General features: G+C 44.0%; 2 protein-coding genes across 6 annotated transcripts in view; one reads left to right on the top strand and one right to left on the bottom strand.

The window, feature by feature from the left end:
- EVL (Enah/Vasp-like) overlaps positions 1–3,224 on the top strand; it is a 148,064-nt gene extending 144,840 nt beyond the window's left edge. For all 5 annotated transcript variants that reach the window (XM_071426484.1, XM_071426485.1, XM_071426482.1 and 2 more), the window contains 3 exons: positions 1,064–1,130; positions 1,507–1,564; positions 2,620–3,224. In XM_071426484.1, the coding sequence (XP_071282585.1) occupies positions 1,064–1,130; positions 1,507–1,564; positions 2,620–2,657 (163 nt within the window). In that variant the 3' untranslated portion in view covers positions 2,658–3,224. The remainder of the gene's footprint in view (positions 1–1,063; positions 1,131–1,506; positions 1,565–2,619) is intronic.
- A 2,955-nt stretch (positions 3,225–6,179) lies between these two features.
- Positions 6,180–24,877, bottom strand: DEGS2 (delta 4-desaturase, sphingolipid 2). Its single transcript, XM_071426481.1, has 3 exons — positions 24,631–24,877; positions 15,401–16,143; positions 6,180–8,465 (listed from the first exon to the last, which is right to left on the bottom strand). The coding sequence occupies exons 1-3, from the start codon at positions 24,710–24,712 to the stop codon at positions 8,322–8,324; spliced, it is 969 nt and encodes a 322-aa protein (XP_071282582.1). The 5' UTR covers positions 24,713–24,877; the 3' UTR covers positions 6,180–8,321.
- Positions 24,878–26,053: the final 1,176 nt, after the last annotated feature.

The following is a 26,053-nucleotide window of genomic DNA, read 5'->3' as shown; positions in this document are numbered from 1 at the left end:
AGTAGCTATTTTTTATAATGGCATTGCATCCCAGGAGGAGGAGTTCAGTGGGGAAAAATGGTTTCCTAATTTAGCACCTGGAGTAGTGCTCAGTAGTAGTAGGGCTTGCTTGAAAGACTTCTGTGGGGGAAGCAGGGCAGGTTTCTAAAGCTGTCTATGGTGACCTGTTTCCATTCTTCATCAGTTTGATGGCATTTGGATCTTTCTTAACTCCCTTAGCTGTGAGATGATAGGACACCATGTCAAGATTTCCCAAGGAAGGGTTGCAAGACCAAGCAACCCTCAGGAGCAGCAGCATCTCCATCAGCCCCCACTTTGGGCTTAAAGATGATGGCAAAGTTATTTGAAGCCTTTGTATAGCATAGTTAGTTTTTTAAATGTTTTAGAGTTACTGATTAAAAGAAAAAGGCAAACGGCTTCTAGTTCCTTAATTTATTTTATCAGATGTCATCATGGCTCAGCCCACTGACTAATACCATGCAGAAAGACTGATAACACTCAGGTGTACTAGCCATTAAGGCCAGACTGGTTTTGTTTCTGAGTCAATAAAAAATGACTGTGATACATGACACTATCAACAAGCCACACTTGACTCATTGAAGTCTTCCAAGGAAAGGATTAGTGGGTTATTATTTTCCCAATAATATTTTTCTAAGCTGTAACCTACTATTACTTTAGCACCCAGTGAAAGCCTAGGTTGCCAGGACAGGGCTGCTGTACAGAAAAGGGACTGTGAGAGAAAACCAGACACGTAGCTTGCAAATTGCAAATGCTGTAATAAACCACAGTGTTCAACAGGCTTTATCCCCTCAGCATTTTCTAATCTGAAATCATTGAGATTCCCAATACAAAAAAAAAATTAAGAATTCACAGCATCTTTGAGGGTCAGGTTGTGCATACAGGAGCAGTGCTGCTCTCTGGCTGCCAAATATTCCTGTCCAGTGTTTGAACACAGGTGTTCCTGCTCTGGGGTGGATTTCATCCACACCATCAGGTGGGTGCAGTTTAGCACACATTGCAGGAAACTGACTGGTTCTTTTATGCTTTTCTTCCATTTCTCAAGGATGAAGCCAGTGAGCAGCAGCAATGATGTGGCTATGGATGCCTTAGATTTTGATCGAATGAAACAGGTGAGTGAAGATGTCATTGGCACTTTTAGAGGTTTGGCAAGCTACCCATTTTCCCCCATGCATGCGCTGTACGAGCAAAACGGCTGTTCAGTCTTCTGATTTCCTCTACAACTAGGTGCCTAGGGAAGGGCTAGCTGGTGAGCAGCAAGAGAGCACAATCTCACTGCTATTTCATCCTTGTGTCTGCACAGAAATGTGCAAGTAAATATGCCAGCATCCTCTGCATCCATGCCTGGAGTGCAGAGGTAGCTGTTAACAGTGCTAGGCTCTGACCAGCAATGGAGGTGGGGGACAAGCACAACCATGTTAAACTTGCATTTTCTTCCACCAGTTAGAAGGAAATTCTGAGCAGCTGACTTGTGTTTTGTCTCATCAGGAAATATTGGAGGAAGTTGTAAGAGAGTTACACAAAGTGAAAGAGGAGATAATTGATGGTAAGAAAGAGAAAAATTATTATTTTTCTCATCTTTATGACTAATTTTCCACAGATAAGATGATAGGAACTGCAGAGAGTTCCCTGGTGTATTCAGACTTCTCTGAACAGCTCTGATTTATACACACATTTGCAGACAAGCATCTACCTTATCTGAGCTCTGACCATAACACTGCACTTACATCCTTTATTGTGCTGTTGATGAGCATTTTTACCACCAGCCTATGAGAAATTTGCTGGCTGGTGTTTCTCACAGGTGGGAGGGTGAGAAAGGGCCTGCCTGTAGCCCATGGCACATCAATTTATCACAATCAGCAAGCATGAAATTCACTTGTAACTTGCCAGCCACACAGGTCCGGGATGAGGAGGGGACAAAGGAAGCTAACTGAAAATCCTTCCCAAAAATCTTTTGTAGGCTTCCTATGCTTGAAGAGTTATTTCAAACCTTCACTTGATTACAGCTTTCCAAATAGCCACATGTTCTTATATTACATTGAAAGTACAGCAGCTGTACCAAATGTATCAGTAGGTTTTTATAAATTACTCTGCAGTTTACAACTGAAAGTATTTTTCAGGGCCATTATTAAAACGCACAGCAAAATTCTCATTTGAAGGCCACATTAGGGCACAGGACGATGCATGTCCAGACCCTGCACTCCCCACCTTAGATTCACAGGGAAGGGGAAAAAGAGGAGACTGTAAAACAGCTAAAATCCATTCCCTGTGCCCTTGCCCTAGATGTGTGTGCTCACAAACCTCCGAGGCAGTTTGCAGTAGGAGAGCCCCTTGTCCATACGCTACTGTCCCAGCAGCTTGGCCCTCAGAGCCTCCCTAGTTCATTCCAGTGCAAAACAAGGCATCCACATACACCACAGATGCAACTTCTCACAGTAGTACTGCAGTTTGCAAGCCAGCAGCTGACTGCTTACCCTTACTCATCCTTTTGCCCTCCACTCATCCTTTTAGCGGCGTGTACTTTCTGCAGCCTCTGCACTGAGCGATGTCCATCGCACTGGCTGTACCACTGTGCACTAACTCTCTGCTTTGGTTTTCCAGCCATACGGCAGGAGTTGAGTAGAATCAGTACAACATAATGATTGCAAAGCATTTGGACGGTACTAAGAATGCTAGGAAGATTGGATCATTTCTAAGTGTACCAAGGTCATGCAAGATGGTGGGAGAGGACACCGGCACTGTCTTTGTTCTTACACCCTTTTTATTAGCAGACTCAGCACACTTTGAAGCTTGCTGCTGCCTTGGATTCGCTTCATTTTACAAGTCTTAATCTAAAGATTATTAAATTTTAAATTTCTGGATTTTTTAGATTTCATCTGACACTGCACATTGGATTTGTCAGCCTTTTTTGTATTTTGTATTTGCTTATTTAAATGTATTACCTTTCTTTTTAGTAGTAGATAAGAACACACGTGAACCATTTGCTTTTGATAGATTACTTCAAAGTAATTTTACTAGTAGTCTGCAATGTAAATGAAGATCCTTTGCCAACAGAAATGTATTGAGGCATCACCAGAAGAAAGAGACATGTTTAGTTGTCAGCCAACAAGTTCTTTGTCTCAGAGTTATCACAATATTAAAAAATGGTACGTCAGTGCATCACAGTATCTGTGTTCATATTGGTAATAAACTGTTTATTGTCCACACGGCCCTGCCTTTCTTTGTTTCATTTGTCCCTTCAGTTCCTGCGCTTCTGTGTCACTTGGTAAGAGGAAGGTGACTGAGACTCACTGTGGGGTTGCAGCTCTGCCTCCTGCACTGTAGAGCATGAGGAGGGAGCCTACAAGTGCCCTGTGGCTGGAGCAGTGCAGCAGCCCTGCCTTCTCCCACAGGCAGACGTGGCCCTCGCCTGCCCAGCCTCTCACGTGGCTGGCTGAGCACCATCCTGCAGTCAGGCTGCCACCACCTCAGCAATGTTTTGCCAGAGCAAGTGAAGGACAGTGGCTTAAGGCTCTTCTCAGGCCACCACATCTCCTGCTGTCACTGAAAAATACACAGGTCCCATCATCTGTGCTCCTGCGGATTTGCAGTAATAAAAGGGAAGTGTTTGTTCATGCAGAACAAGGCTACCAAAGTATTGGGTGGATGCAAACTGAAATCCCAGGCACAGCACTGCTGACTAGGGACTTAAGGGGAGTCATTGGTTAATGGTGTGCAGGTCTTGTGCTTTACTGGTACAGGACACTGAACACTTAACAGTGCATAGCCAGTCATATCATCCAGGCCATGAAATTGTTTCCTTTGCAGCCATTCTTCCCACCAGAGTGATGCCTTGTCAAGGCTGACCTAGAACAGAGGCTAAACAGAGTTAAAGAATAAAGTAGGTATTTATTAAAAGGCCTCAATGGATACACCTTGGGTAGTACAAGAGCCCAGCTAGGGCTATACCCAAGATGAACCCAAAATGGTCCCAAAAATGGATGACCAGGCACAAGGTCTCTCACTTTTATAAGTTCTGGTCCATTTGCATAGTGGAGTTATTGTCCAATTAGAGCTTTAGGTTATGAAGTCCCATCCTTCTTGTTTTTCTCTCTTCAGTTCACATTGTTTATGCTCTTGGGCCTGAAATTTGGATTGGTTGTCCTTGGTCCCCAGCTGGAGATGGAATTGTTTTGTCTCCCTACTCTGTAAAGAGAGCTTGCTATCCCTTGATATGAAGCTCAGAACTACACACTAAAGCAGTACAGAATCTGAAAAATATAAAAGTTAAAACTTGAGGCATCAAGAGCAATCTTGGGAATTTCTGCTTGACTTAGTCTGGTGCAAGCTTTGCATGGCAGTTGTCTTGATACCATATTCTGGTAACCCTGTGCAAAAGCCAGGGGATTGGAGTTCCACTGTTGAAATCTGTCAAGTATTTTCCAAGTTCCCTTCATTTCTTCAGGCTTCCATAAAGATTTAATTTTAAAAGCCAGGCCCTGAGGGTTGGTTTTGGGAGCAGAGCCTGATGCAGCAGCCCAGGATTGTCCCATTGCTGGTGGAGCAGGCAGGAAGGACAGCCAGCCTGCTAGAGGAGACCCAGCAGAGGATGCAACATGGGTCCTGTTTGGCAGTCAGCTGTAAAGTGTTACCTGTTTTGTTTTGAGGTGTTCTTCAGTACTCTTCAAAGCAACCCAAATGCCTTGTGCAAATGAGTCTTTTTCACAGTCTGGTTACACTGTAGATTAAGTATGGGAGAAATGGGAGAAATCTGAGTTTAATGCAACAGTGAGCTCCAGACTGAGCCTGATGTTTAATGCCAGCTGTTTAATGCCAGCTGAAGGTAGGAGAAAGGTTAAATAACAAGATAAAGATTTCCACATGGGAACTAAAGCAAGCAGACACTGATGTGCATCACATTGCAACAACCCCAGGACCACAAGAAGGAGCCATCCCAGTATGAGCAACCCAAACAAGCATCAGTAACAGCGGAGATTAGAATGCTCTGTTGCATAAATCTCTTACAGTAGCTCATGCATTTCCTAATTATAAACCCATTTAATGGCATACCTGATAATGGCAAGTACTCTTCAAAACTGCTGCTTTTTAAGATCACATCTGTTTTGTGAAACTGTCCCGTCATCCTGATTAAGGTTCTGGAGGTTGGTGCTTGGCATGGTTCATGTTTTTCCTTGGAATGTGGCATTCTGCCTAAGGTCAGTAATAACCATGTTTTACAGCCTGGATATGGCATGCCCCTGTAAATGGGATTTTCTTGCTTTCTCAATTACCTTTGCAGGCCTCATATAATTACAAAATAATAAGCTGAAGTTTGCACAGGGACACTTAATAGTGGGAGCAAAGTGTGTGGGGTGGAAGGTGAAACTTGGCAGGGGAGCATTCCTGGCATCACTGTGCCAGTTCCCAGCCTTCAGCTCCAGTGACAGGGATGTGCAAGGTGGCTTATTTCCAGTAGTGGCACTGCCAGAGGATTCTCTTCTCCCAGACACTAATTCAGTTTGCCAGCTGTCTCTGCAGAAAAGGGTGTCCTCTCATCCTGGGCTTGTTGAGCCACTGCAACAGGGCAGGCCACAGGCATCGTACACAGCAGAAATCTAAGGGGACATCACTCTCCAATCCTTCCTATCATATAGCTACTTGCCAGACCCTTAGTGTGCCCAAACAATGAAGGAAATCTAGATCAATTTTTAAGCAAAAGGAATAAAACTTTACATAGCTCTAACACACTTTTAACCCAGACCCATATGCCCTGTGGTTATGAAAAAAAACCCTCCTGCCAATATTACTGGTAGTAGCAAAGACAAGCGCCCATGGAGAGAACAGGATCACAGCCTTCTCCAGCAGCACCCCAAATCCTGGAACCCAGCTCACACTGCACATCTGCAGGCACTGCAGCCTTCCAGCCAATTCCTGCTGAGATGGACAGTGCTGAGCAGGAGGAATGTGGGGCTGCCCAGGCTAAGCAAGCTGGGACCATGATGGAAATACTGATGGGAGGCCGGTGAAGAAGCAGCTGACAGTTTTGGTTGGCTCATTTACACCAAAGCCTCTGTGTCAGGCTAGGTTAGTAGTCCACAGCAGATGGGTGACCAGATCATGAAAGCTGAGTAAGGGAACTACAGCATAAAGTCACTCATAAAAGAGGAAAAGGATAGCAGTCATATTGAGGAAGTTAGCATAATCTTTATTGTGGTTTTTATATTAACTTATTAAGTTGGGCAAGAGAGTTGAGGAACTGCTAAAGACACAGGAAATTGAATACATGATCAGAGTGCCAGCAAATCTGAAGTAAATTAATAAAAATCTGAAATTCCCTGACATGAACACTGACACAGAGGTAATGGAAGTTCCCACACCAGCACCTTTTCCTTTGGGAGAAAAGCAGCTTTAATAATTCAGATATAATATGTGTTAAGTATTTTCATCACTGAGGAATCAGTAAAGGCTGAAGTGCTGGGAGAAGCCTCATTCTTGCTCTTCTTATCCAAAAGCACAAAACAGTATTGATGAATAAACTGGTGTTCCACCCCTGTATTACAAAGGATCGTGATCTTCTGAGCAAGCCTGGGTATTTATTTACCCAGCTGCTAAAATCACATGGGTGTGAAAAATGGAGAATGGGGAAATGAAGGAGGAACCCAAATGGCTGCAGCTTAGCTCAGCTGCCTCGTGAACAGACAGACTGGCTCCCTGGATCCAGTGCTGCTGAAGGAAGGGACAAAATCATGTTTAGTGAGGAAATCAGGCTTCTCAGGTCTAATACTCTGAGAGACCAATGAGGCTGCACAATAATCTTTTTCTTTGTTACAGACACAGATTTCCAGCAGAAAAAAACCCAAACTGTTAAAGGGCTACAGGGCAATTATATATAAATGCATAATTTCTCTCTTTTAACCACTTTATAAGGACAGAAATAATTTGCCAGTTTTCCATGGTAGAGGAAATTTACTAGATGGCATTTGAATTCCTGACTCCCCAGATATTGTGCTGCTTGTAGAAAGGTTATGTTGATTAAGGTTTTTGATGATACAGAATTCTTGAGGATAGCCAGAAGTTTATAATTGGAGAGGACAAGCAGGAAGATTTTAGTATGCCAGCAGGTGGAAATGAGAGATGAAGGTTAATGTCAGTAGCACCAAGTAAGAGATACAGAGAGAGAAACGACCCCATCTCCATGTTCCAGATGCATCCCCTTAACACCACCAGAGGCAATTTTATAGAGCTGGAGTATCATGTGCTTCCCAAATGTCAAGTTGTGCCCCTTGAATGACAGAGGAAAAGAATTGCCATTATTCTGAAAGCAGTTAGGAACAAATACCACCAGGAAGATGAAGGCACCTCCATGTCTCCGCTGACACGTACTCCTAACTCCCATGCACAGAAAGGGGTGCAATATAGAGGAAACCAAGAAAGGTGACCAGGAATGCTAATAGTTTTGGCAAGGAAGAATTAAAACTAGAACCTCTCCTTTCCCCAGAGGACTTACAGTAGGGAAAAGGGTGAGATACATGAAGTTATGAATACTGTTGAAAAAGTGAGTGAGAAAGGAGCACCCAGTTCCTCAGAGGCACATCCATGCTGCTGATCAGGAAGTAGGTGGAACACTAAAAAAAGGATTTTTCCTTGCCACAGTTCAGTTAGCAATAGTATTATATCCTACAAATGGAAATTCATTCATAAAAGGTTTAGAGAAAGCTCTGGAATAAAGATCAAACAGCATACTGAAATAATGCTACAGATGTACAAAAATATAAACGTATTCCATTGCATATATAAAATTTCTGCTATTAGCAATTATCAGAAGATATTAGATTAGACAAGACATTGAGATAAAAGCACCCTTGTGTTTCCAGAGAGTATCATTTACTTCTGTGTGCCAGTCTTCCCTGCTTCCACAGTCCTGTGCACGCAGAGCATCTACTTCCAATCTGGTGCCAAGAGAAACCAGTCCTGAACTACACACACATGCTCACACATAACACATAACAAAAATTCCCCCCACAGACAAAGCTAAAACATAGGCTTAGGCATATGTGTCCCAGGAAGTTAATTCTAAGCCTAGACCAAAGGTTCACCTAATCATAGTTCACTCTAATCTAGGTTCTGAGGGTTGCATATACAAATATCCTTTATTAAAATGTATCAGTTGTCTAAAATCGCTTCATTTTCACACCCATCTTCTTGGCATAAGCAGCATGCACCAACTTCAATTCAGTACACACAAAGATCCTTCTATTTCTGCAGAAAACTGAAGTCGTGGGAATGAACAAACACACACCACTGAAGCAGGAGGAGCTGCCCCGTTAGCTTTCCTTTGCCAGCTTGCACAGTCTCTTAACCCTTGAATAAGGACCAAGAGTGTCATCAAAAACAAAGTCCCACAGAACTCGAATCCAGGACTGGTGATGTGGGAGGTTATCATAATATTCTGCTGCAATCTTCTTCACCTGGAAGAAGAAGAGAGAGAATGAGTGTTTGGCTGCACAGTCAGGTGTGTTTCAACCTTCACACTCAGATCTGATAGCACAGCCATTACCTGAAGTTACTTGTTATTGCTTGTGAGCTTCTGAAGTTCAGCCAAAAGCATTTAGATACTTCTTAACAGATTTCTGATGTAAGTTTTGCCTCACATAATTTTTTTTGTCATAATTTGAAAGGCGATGGATTGCTGCCTTCAGTCAGAACTATTTTGTCTCATTTCAGAGGTGGTGGGATCTCCACAATGAGAGAAACTTTATCCACTTTATCAATTGCCAAGACTCCAGCACACCATATTTGAAGCCCTGTTTGCCCCATGTAATATTCTTCTGTTGAGGGTTCTGGGTAAGAGAGAATTAACAACCGAGAAAATGACAGACACAGCCTTGCCTACGCTTTGTTTTGTGCCCTGCATTCTGCTACCATGATGCAAATCCAAGAGATGGGTTCCTCCAGCAGGCAAAGAAAATTGCAGGAGTGGTCTGTTCTCCTCAGTCTGATATTAAAAATACTGCGAGATTCATTATTAGGTCACAAGTCTAATAAAATTTCATCCCTGCTACAGTTCCCAAAGTCTTAAGACTGTTGCCATCAGAGAAGCACTGTGCATGCATCATTGGAGTGGTACTTGTAGTGGGAGTTAGGCCAGAAGCAGAGGACAAAGAGGTTTCAAAGCTGGCAGGTTCAGGGGACTGTGAGGATTCCCAAGTTATCAGTTATTATTCCTGCTCCAACTAGATTGCTTTGCTTTTTGAACACATTTATGAAGCAGCAGAATCTGTTAACTATAGTACACTTGCACAGAACTGCTTGGGCATGGTTTTATTGCAGCTCCACCTCCTAGACAAACAAAGCTCTAGAATAGCTTGTCTTGCTGGACAGCATGACTTCTCTCTTTAAAACCCTGCAGAATTTTAAAGCCAGCTACACTGAGCACAGTGCAGACTTGCAGTGAAGAGAGAAAGGGTTACACAGAAATCACCATGCAGGAAGAGGGTCTCATCACCACCGAGGTGTAATGGGGCAACCTTAACACAGCATTTAACTGCTTGTGAAAAGGTAAGAATTCCAGTGAAAGTTAAATTATAAACTAGTATGGCTCCCTGCTAATTACCTCATTAATTCAGCTTCCTAGCAGACACTTCTCTGTGAAATAGGTTGTATAATGTACAAGAGTCATTAAAATCTTTTACCTCTGTCCCTTACACACTCCTGGTGCTCCTGGCATGTAGTGCTGTGCTAGAGATGGAAGATTCAGTTCAGGTCTGACTGTATTCTGTCTTTCACTGAATACCTCCAACTTCATAATCATTTTCTCTATCCTGCTTTAAAGCATTGGTTGGTACTTCAAAGTAGTTAATTTTCAATGGTTAATTTTCAATTATATTCAGACAATATCAGGATTTCTCCTTAGAGATATTTGTTAATGACAGGAAGAGAGGTGATTTCCAGGTTTCCAAGATCTCTGGAGAAGCAGATTTGGTTCTCTGTGCTCCTTCTGTAACCCCAGTCAGAAATAACTTAATCTGGGTATTGTGCCCTCCCTTTTCCCAGCTGGGTAATTGAAATAGCCAGAGGATGAGAGGGAGGACTATTTCACAGTAAGCTCCCTTGAATGAAGGTTACTCATGAGGCCTGATGCAAACACAAAGGGGGGCTCCTACACCCAGCTTCAAAAGCTTCACTCTAGCTCTGACATGGTCATTTCCTAGCACACAATAGCTTAGACCTTCCTTCCTGCCTCCATTTTAGAAATCCTGCCTTTCAACTGTAGTTTAGCCCTCATCTACACTACCCAAGAGCATATGGCAGGTCTACCATTCCCCTCTTCCCCAGAGCCCCAAGGATTTCTTGCCCTCTGAACCAGACCATGCTTTCTTAAGTAGTTACATTATCCTGCAGAGCTCTTGACCATGTTATATTCTGACCACCACAAGGGCTTCAGGAAGTTTTCCTATATTGCCTTTGCACATGGAAGTGCAAGGCAATATAGGAAAATATATTTCCTACTTGCACATGGAAGTAGAAGGCTGGAGATTCACAGAAGCCAATTCAGCTCCTAGGAGCATTGTCTCAGGCTATGTCCTCTGGCTCCAAAGGCTCCAAAGGAAAAGTAGGAGTGACATAGTCAAAAATGGCCCAGAGAAGAGGCCAATAAACAGCCTATATTCAGCCCAATAGCTTTTGCAAACATGAGCAGCACCTGCTGCAGGAAGGCAGGCACCACTTGCACCACTGCAAGGTCTCAGGGCAGGTCACTTGTATGAGAAGCACAGAAAACATGGAGAGGGAAGGTGAAACTGCAATAAGAAATGGAGGAAAGAGAAAATCTATTGAATGCAGTTAGAGGGGGACTTCTGAAAGATTTTCTTATGGAAAAGAAGGAAATTTGGTAGGTACATGTTCCCATCTTGCTAGCATATGGCAGGAAAGAATTTTAAAATATGTTTCTCTTTTATAAGAGATCTATGCAAAAGTTTTCCAGCAAAACCATCTCATTTTTCATTCTTTCTTTCAGCATCTCCATACATAAAACAGAATTATCACCTTATCTACCAGAAAAACTGGATAGTAGGAGGGCAGTAATTGGGGTTTCATGCAGGCTCCCTTTTAAATGCAACATCATATGGGGAGTGGCTGAGGGAGCTGGGGTTGTTTAGCCTGTAGAAAAGGAGGCTCAGGGGAGACCTTATCACTCTACAACTCTCTGAAAGGAGGCTGTAACCAGGTAGGGCTCAGCCTCTTCTCCCAAGCAACAAGCAGCAGGAAAGAGAAAAAAGGCCTCAAGCTGCATCAAGGGAGAAGGCTGGACATCAGAAAGAGTTTCTTCACTGAGACTTGTCAAACATCAGAACAGCTGCCCGAGTTAGTGGTGGAGTCACCCCTGGAAGTGTTCCAGAAATGACTCAACATGGCTCTTCATCCTATGATTTAGTTGATATGGTGGTGCTAGATCAAAGTTTGGACTCAATGATCTTGGAGGTCTTTTCCAGCCTTAGTGGTTCTATATCTATTAGTATGGTTGAGGCTGGCAGAGTCACCCTCTATGTTACAGTACAAAACCTGTAGATGGCAGTTTCCAGGTAGCAAGTTTTGTGGCCAGATCACAGATTGTCTTAAAGAGGATGGCACTGTAGTTAAGTATTCCAAAATCCTGCTCCTCAAGCTCTCCATATATTGCATTGTAGGTGATCCATTTTCTTCAACTCCTCCCTACCTTCTTCCTTACAAATCTCAACTGTAAGTCTTAACTCATTGCTAGTTTGTAAATGAAAATTGAGGCACATCTGGAGTGCTGTGCCCAGTTCTGGGCTCCTCAGTACAAGAGGGACATGGAGCTCCTGGAGTCCAGCGCAGGGTGACAAAGTTGATTGAGGGACCAGAGCATATGAGAAAAGGCTGATAGAACTGGGCCTGTTCAGCCTCAAGAAAAGACAGCTGAGAGGGAACCTCATCAATATCTTGAAGTATCTGGAGGGTGGGTGTCAAGAGAATGGATCCAGACTCTTCTCAGTGCTACCAAGCAATAGGACAAGGCAGAAACTGATGCACAGGAAGTTCCACCTGAACATGAGGAAGAACTTCACTGTGCAGTCACTGAGCACAGGAACAGGCTGCCCAGAGAGGGTGCAGAGTCTCCCTCAGTGGGGATATTCAAGAACCATCTGGACACAATCCAGTGCCATGTGCTTCAGAATGACCCTGTTTGAGCAGGGAGGCTGAACCTCGCCCATTCTGTGATTCTGTTATCATGGAAAGATAACAAGACATTGCAAAGTCTGCAGGACAATTACTAGGCACTTGGCACATGGTATATTGAGGCTTTTCTTCAAGTAGGTCAAGGTGGCAGGGCAAGAAATCACATCTTTTGGACTGAAACTTTTGTTCTGGTTCTGTGCTTGTGGAGCACAGTGAGAGGACCTTACTCATACTCTTCATATCTGATAGGTACAAAAGTTAAATGCAGCCTAGTATTTCAGCATGGCTGTTACACACTCCTTGTCCTGGGGCTATACAGAAGCTAGAGATCCTTATGACACAAAGCTGCAAAATTACATTTAGAATGCTCAAAGGCTTATTACAAGAAGTTCCTTCTATAGTCCTACATCTCCACCAAAGGCTGGTGAGCACTGGAACTAGCCCTCCTGGCCATCATAGGGTTAATGAAATCTGCAATTCAGAACCAGCACATCTACCATGTTTTCCAGTCTTGTCTGTCTAATAAATCTGGTTTCATACCATGTCTTTTCCTTTTCCCACAAGCTTAATGAGTAACTAGTTTGCCCCTGGTAACACTGCTGCTTTTATTGCAGCTTCTAGTAGAGTTCCTCCTCCTTCTCCAATCTCCTTTCTCCATGAGCATACTCTGTCCTTCAGACAATGAAGAATGGGTCTCTTTACTCATTGGTAAACAGTGCAATGTTTTATAGTTGTAAGACTTCATTCAAAGACTAATCTATTCTTAAGTCTACAGGGGTTTTTTCTTAGAGTAGGGCCTTCATTGCAAAGTTAAATTTCATGGTCTCTTGTGCAATCTCTCATTATACTAGTGGGACAAGTTTTTACTGTGCACCCATGTCACTCATCTTTAATATCCATAAGCTTATGAGCACAGCCTAATTCTTCCTCTTTCAAATCTGTCACAGTCCTAGGGTAAAGGTCTTTGCAGTGGCAAACACATTGCTCAGAATGTTCTGAATGACACACCTGTAACAAAGGAAAACACTGAATTTACTTTCCTGATAAGCAAGCTGAAAAGCTAGTTACTTTCCAAGATTAAGATCCAGTTATTCTCAAATCCTATTTCTCCCCTGATCTCAATCATGTAGGATAGATCTTTAAAAATACAGGTCTTTACTCCATTTTCTACCTGCCAATAATAAAAATAAAAATAGTCTTGTTGAGAGATCATCCATACTACACAATGCAACTATTAGAAGTTCAAGTGTCTGAGAGACTAAATCTGAAAAAAAAAAGATCTTTTCTGAGTGAGCAATTTGCCAGGAGGTTAAGCAAAGTAGAGCAAGGTGAGGTTGCTTACCTCCTAGGAAGTTCAAGATTTAAAGTTAATCAGAGAGGATCTGTTTCCTTATCTCTTTTCATCAGAGCAGCAGAGATTTTTTTTCTCATTTTGCAGAAAAGAGTAACCAATTTGTTTTAATGGTCAAAGGATTTTCTACGGGAACTGTTTTGCCAAAGAAAATACAACTTTTTTTAATAGAATTCTTTTTAATAGCATTTTCACTTGTAATTGATCTCTCATCAGACTCCAAGGCTTCCATATAGCTCTGTCAGGCAGCAGTGATTGACAAGCCTGCTCTCTCCTCCACCAGCAGGGCAAGTCTCAGTTGCCAAAGAGCAAAACACACATGAACACAAGCCCATGAAATTCAGCTAATAATTCCATCCTCTTTATGCAGGAGGGCAGACACTTCCAGCTGCTGCACTGCCTCAAGGAACTAGGCTGAACCATTTGTGGTGGGTGGAGAAGAGCTTTTCAGGTCTCAGTCAGGGCTGGAGCAACAGTCCCAGCAAGTTCAATTAGTCACTCACCTCCCTTGTGCAGGATACTGAGCTAACCTCCTTCTCTTCTATTTTCATTTTGGTAATCTAAGTATCTGAGCCCATCTAACAAGTTTGAACATTTGAAACTAGAGCCAAGCACATGCACTTCCCCACTGAGCTATCAGGTGTATCAGGGATGGGAGTGCCTCACAGGAGAGCTTCATATGCTAGTGTGGGCTGCTGCACCAGCTCCTCTGGGCCTCACCAGGAACAGGCAGTGTCTCCAGGACAGACCTCCAGCAGCAAAGGAGTGAATGGAACACAACTGCAGACTGTATAGAGGCTTCCCACACCCTTCTACACAAGAAAATCTCCCCTTGATTTGAATCTTCTCCCAGGGAGTGTTTCTGTGATGGAGAACATGAGCCCATCCAGCAGGGTTTGCCCACGTATGCCATCACAGAAGTTGTACATGGTCTCAGTAGTGGTGGGGAGGTCACAGCTCCTGAGCCTCAGGCTCTACCTCCACCTCATCTGGATATTGAGCAGCAATTCCCAGCTTTGCATCAGGCCACACAGAGATGTTTCCTTCCTGTTCCGTCAGAGAACTCGTGTGCAGGAGTAATCCTTGGGAGTCACGTACCTCCGACACTGCGAGCACCTGCTGAGCAGCCCTTGCACAAAACACACAAGAGCACCTACACACCTGGAGGGAGATGGAAAACCATTCCTAGACACCTGGGCTTTGCAAATTTGATTCCCACAGCTGATAAAACATAAACAAAAAGGGGTTTGCCTTTCAAAGGAGGAAAGCCACAGTGCTTTCCCAACGACAGACCAGGCCTCCTCAGTTTCTGTGGGTGGGGCAGGAGAGCTAAAAGGAGTCTCAGAGAGTGCGGCTTTATTTTCCAGTGCTACCTATGTCAGGCTGGAACATGCCCCAAAAATTATGTCATCTCAAAACCAGAAAAATTTTCTTTGATGTTAATCAAACAATATAGTTAGCAGATTGATCATTAGACAAATTTAAAGTAGTAATTGCCACCTGCCTCTCTTTAGATGGGTCTTTAAACTTTCAGAATCAAAACTTAGTGGCTGAGGGATGTAAATCGAGACATTTAAAGCCTTGTTGGAGGATTTTATCATGCAAAAGGTATTCCTCAAGCCCTCTGAGGATCAGATGTTCTAGTTTGCATCAAATAAACTAAGTATTACAGCAGTTTGACAGCTGTTTCTCTCAATCTCTGGTTTAAAATTAATTAGAAACAAATCCAGAAAAGCCGTTCTCTTTCTTTCCCCTTTTTTTTCTTAAATTCATCAATTGCTATGATTTGGAGTGTTTTCTTTGACACAGTTTAGCAGCTTCAATAAAAATCCAACTCCCTCCTGCTATACTTACCATGGGCAATCTGCATCCAGGAATGCTGGGGAAGTCATGGTGCTCCATGTGGTAGCCTACATTGAAGGTGAGCCAGTTCAGAGGTCCATAATAAGAGTATGTCTCATACCCTTTCAGGAACATGTAGTGTTCTGCTATGAAGTGCCCAGAAATGGGATGAAAACCCAAGCAAAGAATAGTACCTGCTATTAAGTAAATAACAGGTTTGAGCCCCCACAGGTAGTAAATGATGAGGTCTATAGAGAACTGGACGAGCGCATTGAGGATTTCCATCCGTGTGATTGCTTTGGGGTTCACATACAGCGGCCTCAGACTGTAGAACAGAGGCTGCAGGAACAGCCACAGCAGCTTCCGGAGCGGAGTGCAGAAAAACCAGCCCTCAAAGTCTGTGGGAATGTCCACGTCCAGGCTGTCCCCTCCCAGGTAGCGGTGATGGTCAATGTGGTATTTCTTGAAGGAGGCAGAGTAGGGCACACCCACGGGCAAGTTGGCAAAGATTGCGAACCATCGGTTCCACCTGGCCTGCTTGTTCCCAAAGGCCACGTTGTGTGAAATGTCATGGATGGCGAGGGTCAGGGAGTGGTTGATGCAACCCCCAAAAGCATAAGCCCAGAAGAAAATCCATTTCCAAGATAAGTCTTTCACCAGGTAGCATGCCAGAAGCTGTGTGAAAACCATTCCAGATACAATCCACTTTAAATGTGGATCTGGTCCCATCAGAGTCTTGATCTCTGGATACTTTGCTAAAGGGAAAAATGCAGAGAAAAACTTGGTTAGACATGATTAAGCAAACACAATCACCACTGTAACTCTCCGGTTTTATCACACTATGTTTGAGGCCCTGGTTTTATAAAATGTTAATTCCAAAGTAGGGTTGCCACTAAGGTGAAAGTTTTACTAGTTCCAGCATCATGTCCAGTTCTGATTTATATTGATAAACATATTAAAAAACCACCTTGATGGCCTCTGTGTGGTATGTGCCGTTCCCACAATGAGTATTGCTTCACAGCCAAATCCCACAGGACTTAAGCTCTAAGAAACACCTTCTGTCATGTTTTTAAGTTTTTATGTCCTTTTGTATTTTTCTCAAATGTTATTTTCCACTAAAGGGATACAACTGCCTTCTCTGTAGCCCTTTTCACACTGCTGTTTCAAACACACAAGCAGAGGAGAGAGCTGAGCAACAGGCTCACCAGGTTTTGCCCTGTGGTTAGATGACAAACACAGCATTTAAAAAAATTCCTAATTGTTTGAGTGTTTACCAGTGCTCACAACAGGCACAACTCTTCACACACAGAAACATCACAGTAAAGTCAGTAATATTTTCAGGATTTTGTACAGCATGGCAAATTTTTCTCTGTTCCCATGTCACATACCAAAAGCAGGCATAAAAGCCATATAGATTATCACACAACAGCTTCATGAGACCTCAAAAAAAAAAAAAAAAAAAAAAAAATTAAAAAAATACTGCAGTACAGTGGAGACCTGGGCTAGGCCTGCAACTCTGCCTCACATCAGGCCAGGGCCAGATTATTGATCTCCACTCCCACCAGCCATTCTGTCCTTTAAAAATAAACTAAAATATGGAGTACAGCTGATCCTCTAGGTGCTGTTCACTGATTCACATCTCCTCTCTGCAAAGCCACACTTCTCACTTCCAGTATTAACTTGCACATGATTCTTTCTGCTGCCTTATGGCTTTTAGCCACGTACTGGCCTCCTTCCTTTAACTCATACTTTGCATTTCTCAGTAATTGCAGCTTACACAGATAAGTGCATAGAGAAGTCGCTCATTCTGAACCCTGAGGTTGCACAGTGTCCCTGTGAGTTTCATGGGCCCTTTTTATGAATAGTAAAGTAAACATCACAAGACTGTCCCAGTATAATACCAATACAATAAAATCAAGATTACAATGATCTGCATCTATGCAGCTGTGTCTACTATAAACAAAGGCTGGAGACAATACATGTAATTTATGTGACCTTGAAACAGTGGCAGATATTGAGTGCTGGATGCAGAGAAGGTTTTTGTAGAAGTGAACCCTGAGAAGTTTACAGAAAGTCAAAAAGATGAAGTGCTACTTAAAGAAGCAAGTTAATGTGGTCATGCTCTGCAACCATTCCAACAATCCTTGAGCCTCTTGGCCAACTTCAGCTCATCTTAACAGTAATTAGAGATTACAAAGATTAGAAAAGTGCTGTGGAAGATGAGGACAAAGGAAATATACTCAAATCTTCTGAGGATAAGGAGGCCAAGGTCACCATGAGGAGTATTCAAGCAAGAGAGAGATTTTCTAAGTGCTGGGAAAGCTGTAGTGAAAGTTCATGTCTTTCTAAAATAAGACAAATATTTTGACAAAAATCTCCAGAAGCTCCGGAGTTTTTTTTTTTGTTTTGTTTTGCTGTTTTGTTTTTTTGTTGTTGTTGTTTTGTTTTGTTTGTTTTGTTGTTTTTTCACCATTCCTGAAATTATATTTTTCACACCAATAAAGTTAACATGACAAAAGTTGTTCTCTAGTACCTGAATAGGTACTTTAGTTTTACACACAGTGCTGCTTATGCAAAGTTTACTCTAAAATACAAGAATATAACAGCCTGGTCAGAAAGACTGTTCCAGGCATGCAGTTTTATGTAGCTTAGTCTCATTCTTAGGGGCATCTGTCCAAAAGCCAGAAAAGTCTTTAATAAGTCAAGCCACCTCAAATGTTGTCAGATGATGTGGCTGATAGAGGTAAGTTACTGCAGTCACCAGAAGAAATCACATGTAAAACAACCAAATCTGCTCCTTAGCCTGGTCAAATTGAGGCCATACTGACACCCCCCCCCCCCAAAAAAAAAACCCAAAAAGCAATTATAATGGAATGGGAAAATTGCTTAGAAATGCTTCTTTCTGAAGCATCTGAAAATATTTCTGAAGTCATTTGAAAATGGAAATTTTTGACCTATTTCTTTCTGTGGCAGCCAACAAGGAGTGCAGATTCCATTTAAAAGGTTCCAGAGCAGGTGTGTGCAAGCAGCAATGCAGGCAGGTTGCACTTATCACAGGTGACAGCTATTAAGTAACTTGCCAGGGTTTAATATTAAATTCAACACATGATTAACTCCACCAGTAAATTTTTGCATACTAGTCAAACCACAATACTGTGGCTGTTTATCATTAATACTGATAAAGGCATGAAACCATGGCATGGAAAAATTCAGGTTTCTCCTCACAGAGAAACCATGGCTTGGGCAGGGGGGTGGGTGAAGGCATGGACACACAACACAGGACAGGACACCACACCTACAGTTATGTGACTGCATGGGATCAAGTTTTGCCCTTTATAGTCCAATGAGAACAGGAGAGACCCAGCTGCTCTGGTGTCTGCACAGCACATCTGCCAGCCTCCAGCTCAGGCCAGCAGACAGGTTATCCATGTGTGCTGCTTCTAGTCCGAGTTCTTGTCCAGACTGAGCCACTGCACTGCTGAGAGGGTGGGAGCACTGGTGTAGATGTACAGCAGTGCACAAGGGCTCTCTGCTCCACGATGATGAGACAGCATTCCCCACTCTTACAAGTCAAGAGAGAACAAATACTGCAAGTATAATGTCAGAAGGGTTCACAATTCTGAAACGACCCATTTACTGAATTAACTTTTCACAGAGATTACTCCAGACTGTTCTGTGCATCCTTTGAGAGGCAGGTCTCACTCACCAAGTGCCTAAACTGACAAATTAATCTGACTAGGTATTTTGTTCCATTGATGATTCTCTCTGGAGATCCAAAGCACTCACCATGGCCCTACAGTGATCCTCAGTTAGGGCTGGAGCAATTGTTTGTGGACAGGCCATTGGCTACCAGGTCTTGCTGTTCCTCCTCCTCAGGAGACAGCAAATACCTTGTTCTGAACTTTCATTCATCCTCTGTCCTACTGATCCTGTCCCTGAGATAACCCAATGATGGCACCAGACACAATTTCTCATTGATGTGACACCACATACTTCACAGTTGCATGTTTTGGTACACATGGGATTTGAAAGTGAACAAGAGCAGGAGCTGCCCACAGAGACAGTGGTGATGGAGGTTTAAAGGAGCAGCAGCCTTGCCCACATCCATGAGAAACTAGAGTAAAAAGAGAAGAAATTTCATTTCTTAATTTTCCTTCCTTTTCCTTGCAGCATACTGATACAGTCAAAGTGGACATGCTCCTCAGCATAAGTCACTTAGAAGGTTTATTAAAGGGAAGTAGGAAAAAAAAATCTGTTACACTGCTGTCCTGGACTGCATTCTATTGATTATGAGTCCCTGCCAAAACAGACAAAAGACACACCAAGCACAGGATGTAAGTTTTACTACTGGTAGTAGCTTTAGCTGGTATTTGTACCAAATAAATAAACAAAACAAAGGAAGAGAGTTTACTAACATTATAGTGTTTTGCCTTGTGGCAGCTCAGCTCAAAAACCTGCTTATAAAAGCACAGCACACCCAAGGCCCCAGTGAATGACATGGACAACTTGGAGCAAGTCCAGAGGAGGGCTGAAAATTGTCAGAGTGCTGGAGCACCTCTCCAGTAAGGAAAGGCTGAGAGAGGAGAATGGAGGCTGTTCAGCCTGGAGAGGAAAAGGCTTTAACAACACTTTATTGCCTTTCAGCATTAATGGGGGTTTATAGGAATGATGGGGACTGACTGTTTAGTAGGGCTTGTTGTGATAGGTCAAGGGGTAGCAGTTCCAAGCTAAAAGAGGAGACATTTGATCTACACATAAGGAAGAGATTTTTTACAAAGAGGGTGGTGAAACACTATCACAGGTTGCCCAGAGAGGTTGCAGATGCCTCATCCCTGGAAACGTTCAAGGACAGGTTGGCTGGGGCTCTGAACAACCTGATCTAATTGATGATGTACCTGGTGCTCAATATATTATATGACCCTATTATTAATTCCATTATTAATTCAAACAATGCATTAGTCAGGACACAGGTAGGATCCACAGAGGACAATATAGATGACTACACCTTCTGGTTTTTCAGAGTCTCCTGTGAAAAAGCCCCTCCAGTACACAAAATAATAAGAAACATTTTTGGCCCAGCTAGTTACACTGAAGTTTTATATGTCCACTGTGAAAGGACAAGTGTCTTGTATTTGTCACCCACAAGCTTCCAAATATCTTAGTGCAAGCTGGTCCAAGGGCAGTGGGCCACCCAGAAGTGGCCACCAGAGGGAAAGTAGTGGAAAAGTGGAGAGAAAGCAGTGGTGCCACTCTGCTGGTGTCAACAGAGGTGGATGATGTCAGCACATCACTATGTCAGCAGCTGTAACCTGTTTGCTTACATTTGTTTATTAGCTAGTGCAGAGTAAAAGGATGTAGGAATGCTAGAAAGAGAGCTTCCAGCTCCTTCTGAAACAAAAATCTGCAATATGGACTAAGCTGAAGCCTTGGGTTGTGCTTAATACATTTCCCATGGAAGACCATAAATGTCGAAATCAGTGACTTTCTGCCCATGTGATTTATTTCCAAGGTGATGCCCACAGGGGAGTGGCCTGAGCACTGGGACAGCAGCTCTCCTGGGTGCTCATCAGAGCCTGTTCACAGCCAGGGGCAGCACTGTGCCCACACACTGCAGCATAAAGGACAAACATTGTTTCTTCACTAGAAGTACATGTACTTCAGGGCTTTGATTTAAGCTAGGGACATAATATATTGCATGTTTCAGTATGTATAACTTATCAGAATTTTCATAAAAGTGAGGTTTAAAAAGAGACAGCTGGAAGAAATAGCAGATTAATCTCTAAATAAGAGACCAGAGCTGGAAACTATACTCAGATCAGCTAAATGCTAAAATAAAATGGATCTGGCTTTTTAATTTTGTTCTACCTATCCCCATGAACTAACATCTCAGCCTTCCTATAGGATAAAGTACATATAAAACACTTGCACCATCTCCACTCCAAAATAACTTGCCAAAAAGCTAATTACATAACTATTAAGCATTCTTGTATGTTAGATCATATTCAGATGTTCCTGGTCTATCCTGAGCAACATTGATACAGCTCTCATCCTCAGCAGCAAACAAGTGCTTCCCTAAGGATGCTGTGAGGCAAGACATTTTCTGTCTAACTTACAGTAATTTTATAAAGTTAGATACAGCCCACGGCACAAATATGATCTCACTCTTCCCATATCACAACATATTGCTCCTTTCTTGCATTTGGGAAATTGTTTGCAGGTGAAATGACCAGACATTGTATGATTATGGTGTTACCTGCATTTAAGCGATGATTTTTTTCATCTGTCAAGAGTGAAAAGCCATCAACACTTCCTACTGAGCAAGAGCATAGTTTCTCCAAGTCTTTCAGTCCAAGAAATCCTTACTGACAAAAAGTAGAAATCCTATTTCTACTAGATGCCCTCTCTTGGTTATATGTCCCCCTAATTGCATTTTTGTACCTATACAGAAAGGCTAAGCAGATCTAGATGAACAAACTTTTCCATCAGGAAGTTTTTAACCAGATCTTTCCCTAACAGAGCTTACTGCAGCATTACACAAATCCCAGTCCTGACAGAAGGCAGTAACAGGCTTTTCATAAACAAGACAGGGAGAGAATAGCAATGAAACCATTCCATTTCATAAACTGCAAAGCGTGAATAACGTGTTCAGGAACATGTATAACGTGATCAGGGTCCAAGTGCCAGCTTGGCAAGAGAACTCCACTCTAAGTCAGAAGCAGTTGCACACAGACAGTACTAAGCACAAGCTACATTTTAATACCTAGAGACTACAAAGAGATAAGAGAGACAATATCTCCTCTCCCTTGTGCAAAATGTTGGTCTATTTGCTGGTATAATTACAGCCTTTAGGAATGACAACCCTCATGTAGTGCAGCAGTGTCCTGCCACAAAGCCAATTTCCAGCCAGCCCAGCTGACAAACACTGCTCACAGCTCTGTGGCTCAACTGGAACTGGCTGCCCAGAGGAGCTGTGATGGCCCATCCCTGGAAGTGTTCAAGGACAGGTTGGATGGGGCTCTGAGCAACCAGAGCTAGCAAAGGATGTCCCTGCCCATGGTCAGGAGACTGGACTCGGGGAGCTCTCATTCAGACACAGTCACTGACTACAAAAGCCTTACAGACACCTGGGCTTCCTCTTAAGCCAGGACAAACAAATTTGTGATGAACTTTTTTTACCTGTCAGATGCTCTATAGGAACATATTGGGACAACAGCCCAGGAAACAGCACTTATGTAGAAAGAAACTGCCTTATGTGTTTGTTAGTTTGCCCATTTTTTTTTTCCTAACAGATAATTTCCATTTGTATTTAAATCCAAGTAGCCATGCCTGAGAGAGACCAACATTTTTAAAAGCTGCAGCCCAGAGAACAATCAAGTTTCAGTGCTTAGCAACTAAATCATTAACCTATTGGGAAGGAAATAGTTCCTTTACCAGCATGGAATGCTGTCCCCAAGGTATTGTTGTACACAAAAATGTAAAATACATGGATTTTTATAGATATTTGTTCATATGTATTTAAGATTCTTATTGTGTACTCCAGCTTAGCAGACACTAAACACTTTGGTAATTATATACTCTGAATACTAGGTGACCTTAGGTTTTGAATAATAGAGTGAGGATCATTACAGAAATATTGTGTGTTATATTATGATAGTTTCAGTAACTTTTGGTAGCATTTTGGTATTTGTGACACTAACTTTATAGTCCTTTCTGCCTTATCAGACACAGATCATTCATGCCTCTCTTTCCATGTTGTATTTCTCTCTGCCCCTCCTTCCACTCCCACAGCTGAGACAGGGGAAGCTGTAAAGAAGGAGATGGACCTTGATTCCAACTGCTTGTTCTTAACTCAAAGAGGGGGTGGGCAAAACCTCTGCAAGTGTGCTGCTGAAGAGTCCTAAAAAGAGTCTGCTGCAACAAGGGAGTCCAAGTACCTCCCTACAGCTTCATCATGGTTTGCACTCCCCATTGACTCCCCTTTGGTTCTATAGCACAACCAAAAACACAAGCAAGCAGCAAGGGCAGAGACCCACCATACACCCTCCCACCCTTAGCTCACCAAAATGCAGTCCCCTTGACTGAGGGGATGAGGAGCACAACAGCAAGAAGCATCATTTGCTATACTGATGTAATTTGACTATCATGATTACATAGTAAAATAATTATTCTTGGATATAATTCAAACCTGGACGTGGATATTCCACCATTGCAACTATACCGGAAATGTTTTTGTAATTTAGATTAATCCTGGATTAATCTGTAAGATTGTGGGGGAGTTAAAGAACTGCACCTAATTACTATATACCCTGTGCAGCAACTCAGTCACAAGTTCCACTGCCTTTTTATAAAAGTTCTTTCAAAACTTCATCTTACTCATAAGAGGGAAGAAAACAAAACGACCAACCCACCCAAATGAAAAGAAGGGAAAAAAATCAAAATCTTTTTTATTAATAAAAAGTTGAAAATGTATTTTTAGGAGATACGGAACAGTGCTCTGTGACAATTCTGAATTATCAGTTATTCTCGAAAACGATCTTCGGAATAGCCCAACCCCTCCCACAAAAATAAGCCTCCCTACCCACCACACTCCCGTGCGCAGGTGAGCGCTGCGTGTACAGCACGAAAATACAGGAGTGTACCTTGTCCCCGACAAGCGGCGGGGATTTGCTATTATTATCCAGCAGATCGGACCCTTATGCCCGTTTACTTCCATGCTGTACCCAGGCAGCGGCAGGGAACGCGTGCCCGCAGGAGGGCTCCCAGCCCGCGCCCGGGGCACACCCGGACGAGCCGCCGGCACCCCCGAGGGCAGCGGCCGCTGCCGGGGCGCGGTGCGGGCAGGCGGGCGCTGGGCACAGCCCGTGCCAACCCATCCGCCACTGCCACCCCTGACCCGGCTCGGTGCGGGCAGGCGGGCGCTGGGCACAGCCCGTGCCAACCCATCCGCCGCTGCCACCCCTGGCCCGGCTCGGCAGAGCCGGGCTCGATTCGGCCGCGGCATCCCCGCCGCTGCCTCCCTTGGCAGAGAGCTGGGAGCGCTGCGCTCCTCGGGGAGCGCACCCAACAGCCCACCGGGCTGCGGCACTCGCCCTCCGCAGCCTGGACACCGGCCCGAGCCGCACCGACACCGGCGCCCCCGGCGCGGACCCTCCGCCCCGCTCCGCCCGTCCCCTCCCGTCCAGCAGCGCAGCCCAGCCCGGCTGCCCGAGCCGCCGCGGCCGCTCCTGGGCTCCCCGTCGTACCCAGGATCTCCTTCCTGCGCTGCGTGTGGGGCTGCTCCGTGTAGACCCACTCGAAGTCCCCGCGGGTGACCCGGTTCCCCATGGCGCCTGCTGCGCCCCGCTCCGCGCTGCCCTTACAGCTCCGCGCTGCCCTTATAGCTCCGCGCCCGCGGAGGGGCGGCTCCTCCGCCCGCCCCCGCCCCGCGGCACCGCAGGCGGCACCGGGACAGCTCCGCGGCTTCGCTCGGTGGCAGCAGCCGGGAGAGCTGCAGAGCCCCTCCGGGATGTCGGGGGCAGTCCGGCGGGAAGAGGGTGCCTCGGGGCTGGCTCGGGACAGGGCACGGGCGGCCGAGGCTCGCCGCGCTGCAGGGACTCGAAGGCAGCCAGGAGAGGTGTGTGCGGTGGGCGTGCTGGCAGGGCAGGGGGATCCCCGGCACAGCCACTGCATCCATCGCTGCTTCGGGCGGATCCAGAGCACAAGGGGAACTCCAGCGCTGCAGGTCCCCGGGCACTTCCAGACACAGCTTTTGGAAAGCAAAGGTAGTCCAAACGCCATAAATCCAGAGAGAGAGCCCTAAGCACACCCCTGGATTAGGGCAAAACCCAGCTGAGTGAGCTCCTCCCAGGGATGGAAGACCTAGAACAGTGCAAAGGCGACCAAAGACTGACATACATTTCCTTGGCTCTCTGACAATCTCCGTGAGCTGTCCCGGCAGAATCCAGCCCTTGGCTGCATAACACTTCACTCCTGGTTGTCTGTGGCCCATTTCCCAGGTATTGTCCCTGCTGGAGCAGCAGGAAATCACACTGCTACCTTGGTAACAAAGCCAGGCAAAGGACTTGCTAACCTTAAAACTAAGGTGACCTTATGTACCTCTCTAGCCTCTCTGATTCACAGAGTTACATGTTACACAGTGATGTTTCTACACACAAAACCCAAAATTAAAGTGCTGCCCTTGTTTCTACTGTGTTCTTTTGCAAGTCCATACCTGACCTCCTGTCCATCTTCACTCATTATACCTATCCCTATCATTAGTCCTTCCAACAACAACATCAAATGTGGATCAGTTCCGATTTTAGTTTCATTCTGTTTTGATATGAAAGTCTCTAGAACCCCCCATTCCATCCTACCCTTAAATATGCCATTACAGATGGAAGTTAAAAGAGACAAAAAAGCAGCCTTGAAAATATGAGGTGTAAATATTTTCAGGAAGAATTTTTGTCTACAAACACTGGCAACACTATCACCTCTTATATTAGACTAGTGGAACTATTTAAGATGTCTTGGTAGAATAGTGACACCAAGGGCTAAAAAACACCAACAATGAAACAACCCACAAGCCCAAAACCCCGACTTGACTTCTAGGAAGCTTGAGGAGGTTTTTTTGAGAGCTGGGGCTGGCTTTTTTCCCTGTCTAAAATGTGGAATCAGAGAAGCTGAGTT

This window comes from Agelaius tricolor, unplaced genomic scaffold, assembly GCF_023055355.1.
Source record: "Agelaius tricolor isolate 1412-34295 unplaced genomic scaffold, bAgeTri1.0.p SCAF_5, whole genome shotgun sequence".
In the NCBI taxonomy this organism is placed as follows: domain Eukaryota; kingdom Metazoa; phylum Chordata; class Aves; order Passeriformes; family Icteridae; genus Agelaius; species Agelaius tricolor.
This window is presented reverse-complemented; position numbering and strand designations above follow the sequence as displayed.

Coding starts and splice junctions, on each gene's coding strand:
- DEGS2 (XM_071426481.1), bottom strand. CDS start 24,712: ATGGGGAACCGGGTCACCCGCGGGGACTTCGAGTGGGTCTACACGGAG. Junction 16,144..24,630: donor GCGCAGGAAGGAGATCCTGG/GTACGACGGGGA, acceptor TTTTCCCTTTAG/CAAAGTATCCAGAGATCAAG. Junction 8,466..15,400: donor CTGGATGCAGATTGCCCATG/GTAAGTATAGCA, acceptor TTCTTCTTCCAG/GTGAAGAAGATTGCAGCAGA.